Source organism: Trichoderma virens (genome assembly GCF_000170995.1).
Source record: "Trichoderma virens Gv29-8 chromosome Unknown TRIVIscaffold_2, whole genome shotgun sequence".
NCBI lineage: Eukaryota > Fungi > Ascomycota > Sordariomycetes > Hypocreales > Hypocreaceae > Trichoderma > Trichoderma virens.
In genome coordinates, this window is record NW_014013747.1 from 35,432 (window position 1) to 45,477 (window position 10,046).

General features: G+C 51.6%; 5 protein-coding genes across 5 annotated transcripts; 2 read left to right on the plus strand and 3 right to left on the minus strand.

Annotated features, from left to right (window-relative positions):
- Positions 1-335: 335 nt before the first annotated feature.
- Positions 336-2,126, minus strand: TRIVIDRAFT_35965 (uncharacterized protein; the record flags this gene model as incomplete). The annotated part of the gene is made up of 2 exons (XM_014104664.1): positions 336-953; positions 1,074-2,126. 2 exons carry the CDS (start codon positions 2,124-2,126, stop codon positions 336-338), a joined length of 1,671 nt encoding a protein of 556 aa, XP_013960139.1.
- An 841-nt stretch (positions 2,127-2,967) lies between these two features.
- Positions 2,968-4,383, plus strand: TRIVIDRAFT_215161 (uncharacterized protein; the record flags this gene model as incomplete). Its single annotated transcript, XM_014104665.1, has 3 exons — positions 2,968-3,376; positions 3,446-3,675; positions 3,754-4,383. 3 exons carry the CDS (start codon positions 2,983-2,985, stop codon positions 3,901-3,903), a joined length of 774 nt encoding a protein of 257 aa, XP_013960140.1.
- TRIVIDRAFT_176263 (uncharacterized protein) lies at positions 4,161-5,406 on the minus strand (the record flags this gene model as incomplete). The annotated part of the gene is made up of 1 exon (XM_014104666.1): positions 4,161-5,406. One exon carries the CDS (start codon positions 5,404-5,406, stop codon positions 4,276-4,278), a length of 1,131 nt encoding a protein of 376 aa, XP_013960141.1.
- Positions 5,407-6,582: 1,176 nt separating this feature from the next.
- Positions 6,583-7,268, minus strand: TRIVIDRAFT_218096 (uncharacterized protein; the record flags this gene model as incomplete). The annotated part of the gene is made up of 2 exons (XM_014104667.1): positions 6,583-6,944; positions 7,004-7,268. 2 exons carry the CDS (start codon positions 7,266-7,268, stop codon positions 6,583-6,585), a joined length of 627 nt encoding a protein of 208 aa, XP_013960142.1.
- Positions 7,269-8,473: 1,205 nt separating this feature from the next.
- On the plus strand, positions 8,474-9,892 carry TRIVIDRAFT_135855 (uncharacterized protein; the record flags this gene model as incomplete). The annotated part of the gene is made up of 5 exons (XM_014104668.1): positions 8,474-9,172; positions 9,242-9,271; positions 9,353-9,414; positions 9,483-9,540; positions 9,605-9,892. Coding segments are annotated over 5 exons (1,137 nt in total), but the record flags the coding sequence as incomplete, so codon positions are not given.
- Between the last annotated feature and the right edge of the window lie 154 nt (positions 9,893-10,046).

Genomic DNA, 10,046 nt, shown 5'->3' on the forward strand with positions numbered 1-10,046 from the left:
ATGTCAATCTGCTGGATCTAGCTGCAATGCAACGCCATATAATGCAGAGCATCACTACATCTCACGAAAATACATGTATCTAGCCATAACGATCCACAAGTGCTAGCTTCTTCAGCTTAGACAGTCCTCCACGGCAAATATTTTGTCTTGTTTTATCAGCGGTGATAAGATCAAGCGGTCAAATATACTAAATTGATGCAGAGGCGGAACACCTCAGGGAGACATACAGCTTTGTCATAAAACATTAATATTACAATCTCGTCTCTCGTTCCCATCCTTTTGAGAGCGAACAGTCATCTATAATAAGCACGTAGGTACGAACATGTATCACGCCCTCACGCCTTTTCCTTCTTCCTCACAAGCCCTGCGCCCAGCACATTGACCGTAGGAGCGTTCACATCGCCGTCATGAGCATCATTCTCCTGCTCTTGCTTGGGCTTTTTCCTAACCAGCCCATCGCTCAGCACATTGACGCTACTGCCATCAGCCGTCTCTCCCTGTGATGCCTCCGTCACCGTGTCGGCCCTTTTCCTCTTGACAAGGCCAGACAGGTTATTGACGGGTGCAACTCCTTGAACCGGCTTGTCTCCATCTGCTACAGCAAGCTCCCGCGTCCCTGTAACGTCAAATCCCCACCGGCTTCCAAGGCCAACCTCGCTTAGCCAGCGGCGCGTGCTCCCTGTGGCTTTTTCCAAGGTAGCAAAGTCCAAGCGCAGAAGAAGCTCATGCATACGCTTATAATCGGCTTCGTCCACGATCCTCTCGCCTCGGCCTTGGGGCGGCCAGTAGTAGTATGCGGACGATACAGGCTGGTCTAGGAGGTAGTTGCGCTGTTTGGTCTTGATACGTGGCTGCCGGGGCTTGATGGGGCCTCTGAGCTTGCTCTTGGTCTTTGCCGACTTCTTCTTCTTCTTCTTGGTCTTCTTGTCTTCAATCTCAGAATCACGTTTTGGCTTAGTTGGTGTGTGGTCACTCTGATCTGTCTTGAGCGGGAAGAGTCTCCTTGGTGTTGTTGTCGGTGTGATATTGGACACAACTCTCTGCTTCTTGGGCGTCTCGGGAGCGATACCCACCGCACTGGTCACGACTGAGGCACTAGATATCGATACAGTGTCACTACCATCTTGCTTTGGCTCGTCCTCCAAGTCATCAAACACGACCCATATGAACCCCGTCATCCTACCACTTGAACACTCTTGTCGGAAGGCCATCATCTCCCAAAACATGTCAAGTGTCTTGACTGATTTCCAGCTCCCCGTAGTCTTCATCGCCTTGGTCTTTGTGACTTCGTCATCCAGCTCGTCGCGGAATCGGGATTTGGGGTCATCCGGGAACCGGGGGATGAGACACCGTGGCGGTACCCAGTCAAACTCTCGAAAATAATGTGAAATACGCTCCAGCGGGTGGTTCAATGACCAGCAAGATGTAGCACCGGCACGTCGCGGAATGAACGCACGAGTCTCGTAGGCGTCAAGGCCAGGAACAAGTAGATATCCCTTGGTGTTTCGCCATGCCGATAGACTGCCGGTTGGAGGTGACTCGACAACGGGGTCAAGCACCCGACACCACCACTTGACGAGGCCGCGATCGTCCAAAACGTGCTTTCCGGGGTATTCGATGCTTCCGGGGAACAGGTACTGGTCTTGCGCGCGTGCAAAGAGACTGACTACGAACTGCACGTCCTTGCGCCTTCGTTTGTCGACCAAGTAGCGGATGAAGGTCGCGCACACTTCTCGAATCGGACTGGGAGCACCCTTGGGCAGCTGTAGCTTGTCCAGAAATCCGGTAGAATCAGCCTTGGACACAAATAAGGTGGTAGATCTGGCCGTGGTGTATATGAAGATTTCGATCCCGAGGACTAGGACTCGCTTCCGCTGCGCAGCCTGCTCCGGTGTATTATCACTGTATGAGGCACTCTCTAACGTGTCTTGAGAGTCAATTGAAACGCTGAGGAAGTGTTTCTCGCAGTATGTTCGTTCGGGCCGTTCGCCAGGAGGTGCAGAGTAGAGCGCGTCAACCTTGGTGGGAGGCGTCGATACATGATGGATGCCGAATTTGTAACCTCTGGGAAGGACGGCAGCAAGGCGGCCGCGCAGGCTAGTGTCTGGAGAGTCTGCAGAAGCCATCTGGGATCAATGAAGACGAATACTGTAGCTCGACAGGCCATAGAATGGTGAAGAGCAAAAGAGGAGAGCAAACGGCGAAGCAGCAGACATAGACCAAGGTTTGGCGCCTCCCTTGAAATCCAAGTCGCGACAAGCTCGGCGCACGCAGAGTGAATGCAGTAGCTCCGCCGCTCTTACAGCTGAGTTAGCGCATAGGTCCACTGAAACCCAGGGCGCCACATGCCGGGAATGGGGACCCCAGCGGACGGCAATAGCGAACAATAGGGCTGATTTCGTACATGAAGCTAAACTGTGGCGTAATCGATCAGGTACGCGAGCCGCGCTGATCGCGTATGCGAAATCGAGGTAGCAGATAGAATAGTTGATGATAAGTGAATCAGTGGAACAATTCTAGTTTTGCTTGGGCTTTTTGATTTTCCATGTTTTGCCCTTGTTTGTTCCAACTAGCATGTAAGTGAGAAGTGACATCTTCATCCACTTTTTAACCAAGTACCTCCTATAACCTGTGAATAGTAAGGATAATGCTTGACCAAATCATTACCATTAGCCAGAAGAAAAGCTGCTAATTTCAAGAGTACAAAATGGATTTTCTCTAAAATTGTTTGAATAAAGATTCACCATGATCGAGATGGAATTTGGACCAAACAGCGCCATCATCTAGGGTAAGGCGCATGTTTCTAAGAAGGACCTTAGTTATTGAGTTAAGATGACGCCCGCCATCGTTAATCGATAAGAAGCGATAAGATAAGATGGTAAAATGCCACCAAACACGTGACCTTGGAAAATGCTCCAGGTTTGTCGATAGAGGCCTTCAACACCATGAACAGCATCGCAAACCACAATTGATTCCACAACCATGGCTCTCCAGTCCTGTCGCCCGAGCCTGGCCCGCTGCCGGCACGCCGCTCGCGCCTTCTCCCCCTGCGTGCGCACATACGCGACCGAATCCGCGCCGTCAACGCCAGAGTCCTTCAAGGTCCCCGCAACAACACCCAGCACAAAGACGAAGCCGCGATGGAGCCAGACGCCCGAGGGCATGAAGGCGCCGCTGCAGCTGGACTTTGCAAAGAGCGCCAAGAACAAGGTCTGGGCGGTGAACAACGACCCCACGCGGCTGGACGAGGTGTATAACCGTTTGCTCGGGCCGGGAGGCAGCAAGATGCTGCCGGAGGAGCTCAAGTGGCTGGCCGTGACGCACAAGAGCTTCGACCAGGGGAGGAGAGGGTTCAATGACCGATTGGCACTGCTAGGTTCGTTGGTGGATTGTACTGTGACACATGGGCGTATCATGATGAGCTGACTTTGGGGTTGTACTGCAGGACGGTTGACAATGGTAATGGAAGCGACAAAGGAGATTGTCAGCAAGGAGCCTCTCGCCGGCTCAATACTCCCCGACCAATTCGACAGAAAGCCCCTGGAAGACGAGCAGCTGCTGTCGGTGGACAACCTCAACGTCATGGGACCCCGAGACGTGATCGGCAAGGACAAGCTCTACCAGCTGGCCAACAACGTGGGGCTGTTGGACGTGGTGCGGTGGAAACCTCGATTGGTGTGTTCCCCCTTGTTTTGGTAGACCGGTGATGCGGTACGACTTTTAAGAAGAATGGGAGAGCTAATGCAATTGTAGCCCCGACGGCTCGAGGCCTCTGGTGTGGAAGTTGTGCTGAACTCGGCGCTCATGGCCATCATTGGCGCCATCACGCTGCAGCACGGATCGGCCGTGGCAGCGCAGGTGGTGAGGGAGAGAATATTGGCACAAGTACCCAAGGACAACTGAAAGATATAGACCAGAGCGGGAGGGGAACCGTGTATGAAAAAAAATTGGACGGCGGCGGCGGCGTTGTGTAATCATACCTTGTACTATTTATGAGGAGACGAAGCTAAACGTGTTTTGAAATCTAGAGGCATGAACTGAATGGACCTGGCTCGGCTTGGTTTATCGTCATGGCGGCAGCATGTAACATAAAAAATTGCGCTTCTTGGGACCTGAAACTTGGGTAGTGAGATTTGTACAAAACCTTTCATCTGGTGTTTGCGATTCATGACTGCTAGATATTGTATTGAAACAAGAAATCATTCGGGGTATCTCATCTAGAGCATCTGCGCAATCATGTTGCCTAGCTACATAATCTCTCACTCCAAATACGGCTCATCCCAACAAGGGCCTCTCCTCTGCTGCATTGTCCTCGTCCTCGATAATGGAAAACAGGTCGGCAAAACCATTCTTGACCAGCCTCTCACGATATAGCCACCCGAAAATAGTTCCCGCACCGGGTCCGGCAAGAATGGATGTTGCAATCATGCTCAGCGGCACCCTCCACCCTGCCTCTACAAAGACCCAATACAAGACGGTCCAGGCAATAAACTGAATGTCGATTTCGATGAAGCTCACCGTCAGCTTGGTCATCTTCTTGCGGTCGTCGCCCTGAGCAAGGTTCCAGAGGACGAAGATGTGCGCAGCGACGGACAGCACAATGGGCAAGGCGTAGACAAGAGCCACACACTGCCAGTGAGATTCGTGATGGATGCTGGTTGGGCTGACACGGCGGATTCTCTCAACAATGTAACGAACGCCCTGACGAACGAGAGATACGTAGAGAGGGAAGAAGAGCCAGACAGTGATGGTGGCCGGAGAGTTGAAGACGAGCATGAGAATCGAGGGCAAGAAATAGCCAGCGGCAACGGCAATAGGGATGGCCACGGCCTCGGAGTCTGGCAGCGTGCGGCCCTCCTCGCTGGCATCTTCAGGTGCAGCCGCAGCTACGGTCGAATCCTCATGACCAGTTCCCCGGCTCTGCTCCTCCGCCAGCACCAGCGCCTTGGCCCGGTGCAGAAACGCCGGCACAATCACCAGCTGCCAGACCATGGCACCTCCCAGCAAGTTGAACAGCAGCCACCACAGCGTGGGCTTCGCAATGAGTGTATTAGACCTGTTGCAGCGTCTGGCCGACTCCACGGTGCACACAGTCGCCAGAGCACCGACATAGGCCAGAATCACACCCATGACGGCCTTGGATCGCAGCGAATCCAGCGCGCACTGGAAGAAGCTGACGAGGAAGCAGCTCGGCGTGCCAATCAGCGGGATATGGCTGAGGCCGGGGATGCGGGCGCGTGAGTGGCATTGCGACCACAGAAGAGCAATGTCGACGTCAGAATGGGTGAAGAGAGCTGCAAAGGTGGCGATGGAGAGGAGAATGGGGATGACGAGGAGCGATTTGAAGGATGCGGTCTGGATGGGCGGCGCGAGCCACTTGGACGAGCTGAAGCTGTGGGAAGGCATTTTTCCTTCTTTTCTCCCTCTCTTCTTTCTTTTTCAGCGAGTCTGGATCTGTAGTTTAGAGAAACGACAGCGTGAAAAGAGGAGAGCAAAGCGCCGGCATGGCTCCTGGAGAAGAAGAAAAAGGCGAAACGACGAGGATGAGGTCGTGAGATGAGAGGGAGGCTAGAGTGAGACATGCACTAACAGGTGCACTAACACGAACGGGAAGCTGCCTGAGAGCTGTCGCTCGTATGAGTGTTAGCAGCTGAACAGGCGAGACTCAGCGTAGCATTTGCTGGGTTTATAGCGGCTGTTAGTGCTGTGGCGCAGCGCTTGGGGACGAGTGGCACCACACCTACCGTTTTGAGGGCACGTGTGCTCCGTAAAGAGATCTGATGACCGGGTTGATGCATGGAATCGGAATGGGGTTTACAACCTAGTTTTTGGGCTGAAGCTGAGTAGATTGATGCAGTAGCCAAGTTGTTTTACATCATGTACAGTGCAGTAGAGAGAGGCATGCAGGTACATAGTACAATGTTTTGATCCATATGTCGTATACGTACTTCAGCCTCATCCATGCATGTATATCAGGACTGGACATGGATGTAGAACACTCACACCTAATAAGGAATATAGAAACGGCTATATAAAACTTCAAAAGCGTCCAGTATTAAGAGTGCTGACAGCTTAATAGCTATATTATCCCCTCTGCTCGGGATGGCAGGGTCTTAAGCTTCATCTCTTAGTAAAGCATCTGCCCCTCTATACAGTATAATATTCCCACTCGATGGCGTCTGCAGTCTGACATTTGTCAATCTTGTTGCTCTATGAGCGGACTACCGACGCCATTGACATAAATAGTAATGAGACTCGCTTATGGACATGGAAATCTTTGGGTAAATAATTTGATAAGATGAAAGCCGGAAATGTTCGGAATGGTAGCATTATACATGTATATCTCAGCTGTTACAGCATTGTTGAACCTCTTATCTTGATATTAAATTTAGCCTCTATAAATGTATATATACTTCACACTGCTCAATAGCGTATGTTCTTTTTTTTGGATCCTCTTAGGAAAGGGGATCGAGCTGGCCAAATAATAAGATGTTGGTATAATGGGTATTAACAAACACTACATGTATTGCGACATACCTGTTCCGCGCAATATTATGAAGCGCCCATCTGCCTCTATTCTTGCTACCGGAACCAAATCTGGTGCAGTTCTTCGCATTTCCCCACAAATGTCTTCCATTGTGAGGCAATCTGTGTATCTTTCACATAATCTGTGGCCATGCGAATGCGTGCAGTTGCCCAGAAGCCCAAAGCCAATGCTGGACCAACGACGGGGACAAAGGTTGAGGCACCAAGCCCGACCATACAACCAACATGCCTTTGTATTCGTTTGTTGAACACAAATTCACGCCTGGATGACATTATTCTGCTTATGATTGAAGCTGATTCTTCTGTAGCAACAGTGATCTGAGCGATGAAGACGGCAAAGTGTTGGCAGTTCCATAGAATAGGCCGATAGGTCCCCCAGTTATGGACCAGGAAGTGGGCTTAAGAAAAGATCAGTTGAAGCTTCTGGAGATGCTGATATGAATGTTGTGAGATATACCTCGCTCCAAGATCCAATCGTTTGATCTTCCGGTCGACCCTATCTCTAGAGCACTCGAGATATCCATGATTGCGGCTGGTTCCCGCTTCGGGCTAGAATGAATGAAACTCATATATGAGTCACTCCCGCTGACCATGCGGAAGATGGAATGTCTCGATACGCCAAGATCGAAGTAGTCTGCATTCAAGAAGGCCTCTCGGGCTGATGGATCAGATGGAACTGCATCACTCCCAGAAGGCAGGACACACAATGCCCAATGCTCCATGAATGGGAGCCTCTCGTTGAGATTCGGTACTGGCTTGCCGTTTCCAATAGTGCGCCATGTTGTAACTTTGGTTGGAGGGCTTACGGCTTCGATTGGCTGAGAGACAAGAAAGCAGCGGCGATCTGCGAGACGATGGTCAGATTAATTAGCCGTCATGTACTTCTCTCAGAAAGCTATCGACTACTTGCCCATTCTTGCCGGAAGGCAGCTTCAGTTTGTTGCTGTTTACATGGATTTAGCCTGGCATCTCCCGTCTTTTAATCGGGCTTTGGCCCATATTGCGCGGCTGTCCGTCTCCTTGGGAGGTAGATAACCAAGCATCGTCCGCCTCTCACGCCACGAGCACGTCGTGCAAGAATCATTGGTTAGGAACCAGGGATCAGACGGCACACGAATCAAGAGGCTGGGCCACCATCGTCGGCCCACAGCTCAGTCGCCGACTATGCCACTGATGTATGCAAATACTATAAATTTCTGGATCCATCATAAATTATTTCATCTCACTTCTTCTTCCCTGTGGCGTTGGTAATGGGTGTAGGTGCACTCACGACAGAAGCAATGTAAAGCGGGGCTGTTGACTATCTCGATTAGGAGTGAGAAGCTCAACCATCACCAACTGAGGACGGAACATTGGTGGAATAGTGCAGGCCAATGACATACTCAACTCAGCGTCCACATGAGTCCAAAGACCTGCGACGAAGGATAGGTAGGTTGTAGAGTGCATGTACATACACTGTTGTGGACATCAACAATCAACATTGACATCTGGACTAGTTGCAGAGCTGCAAGCAATGACCCCAATCTTGCAAGAAACCCAAAAACAACATGTACACATTCTTATGCATGCAGAATCAATAATCAGAGTGCCGATAGTCAACAGCTGTCACCAATACTCGGGACGGCCCCTCACTCACAAATGGCGGGGATCGACAAAACGTACTTGTATAAGCCCCTCATCTTCAGCCATAAAATCGAACAATAAAATCGATTCATACTTACATCACAACTCCCAACTATTTCCACCAAACACAATCATCTAAAAATAAACACACACGTCCAAAACATCCATCCACCAAAAATAATATTGAAAAGATTAAAATAAAATGGCCGCCCCTCCCCCAACATCCTACAATCCCGCCTCCCCCTCCGAATCCGCCCCTCCGCCACCCTCCGCTCCGTCATCCGTCCTCGGCCCCTCCTCCGTCCTCCAGCCGCCGCTCTCCCGCCGCGGCTCCGGCCCAGGCCTCATCCTGATCCTTCCAGGCCCCGGCGCCATCCCGCAACTCGCCCCCGGCGCCGAAAAGCCGCTCGACCCCGAGCCGCTGCTCAAATGGGCCGAGGAGGGCTTCGCCGTTGTTGCCATCACCCTGCCCGAGCCTGAGATGGAACTCACCGGCGACGACGCCTCAGCCTCAGACGTCGTCAACTTGATCCGGGATGCTGTGGATGCGCTCCGGAAGCATGAAAGCGTCGACACCAAAGACAAGTTCGCCCTGGTCGTGTATGAAGAGGCCATCATCAGCTCACTGCTCCTCGACGCCGACCGCCTGCAGCAACATGGAATCGCGGGCATCGTCGCCTTCTCCAACGCCGCTCCCGAAATCACCACTTCGATCCCGCTGCTCGCTCACACCGGCACGGCTTCGAAACCAAAGTTCGACGACAGTGATGAGCAAAAGTCCAATGTGACGGTGCACTGTTATCCCGAGACAACGCCTCACTTCATTTTCCCCTCCGCCGCGGCGTACAACAACGCTGCTGCTAATATGTCTCACACACGCAGTCTAGTCTTTTTACGAAAACATCTTGGCGGGCCGACGTTTGATCTCGAGGCTATCTGGGAGGAGCACTGCTACTGGGAATTCGAAGGGCGAAGTGTGGCCAAAACCATGGCGACCATGGTGGTGAGTTTGTTTACATCTCCATATCCATCAACCCGCTATTTGCCGTTGATCTCTAACTTATCACTATAGGCGGAGCCATATGTTAATCACGTCCCAACGGTAAGTCATAGCCATCAGATAATACACAAATACAGCCTCAAGCAGGGACGACTAACCTCTGCCTCTTCATGACACGTCTAGATGACGGGAGGCATCGGCCGTGAGAAACTAACCGCCTTTTACCGCGATCACTTCATTTTCTGGTAACCAAACCCAAACCCACACCCGCAATGCCATCGAGACACCCTTTTCTAACTCTTCAAAATCACAGCAACCCCCCAGACACGCACCTCAAGCCCGTCTCCCGCACCGTCGGCCCAGACCGCATCGTCGGCAAGTTTCTCCCGCTCACCTCAAAAGAGCCCATTCTAACACAATAAATAAACAGACGAGTTCATCTTCTGCTGCACCCACACGCAGCATATCCCCGCCCTCATCCCCGGCATCCCCCCCACCAACAAGCCCCTTGCCATCCCCATGGTCGGCGTCATCAACGTCCGCGGCGATAGGCTCTACCACGAGCACATCTGGTGGGATCAGGGAACAGTGTTGCGCCAGCTGGGCATCCTGCCAACCCACTTGCCGTATGATGGTGGCGTTGTCAAGCTGCCTGTTGCAGGAGTCGAGTGCGCGAGGTTGGTGCTAGATGAGCGGGATGGGACATGCAATGAGATGATTGAGGGCTCATTGTAGCTGTACTAAAGGACAAGAATGAGAATGAGAATGAAAAACAACAAATAATGAATTGATTTCATGTATCTGGTATCTCTTAGTGTACTGACACCGTCATTTAGGGAGCCAGCCCCCTTTTCGTATATGTATGCCATCAAACACA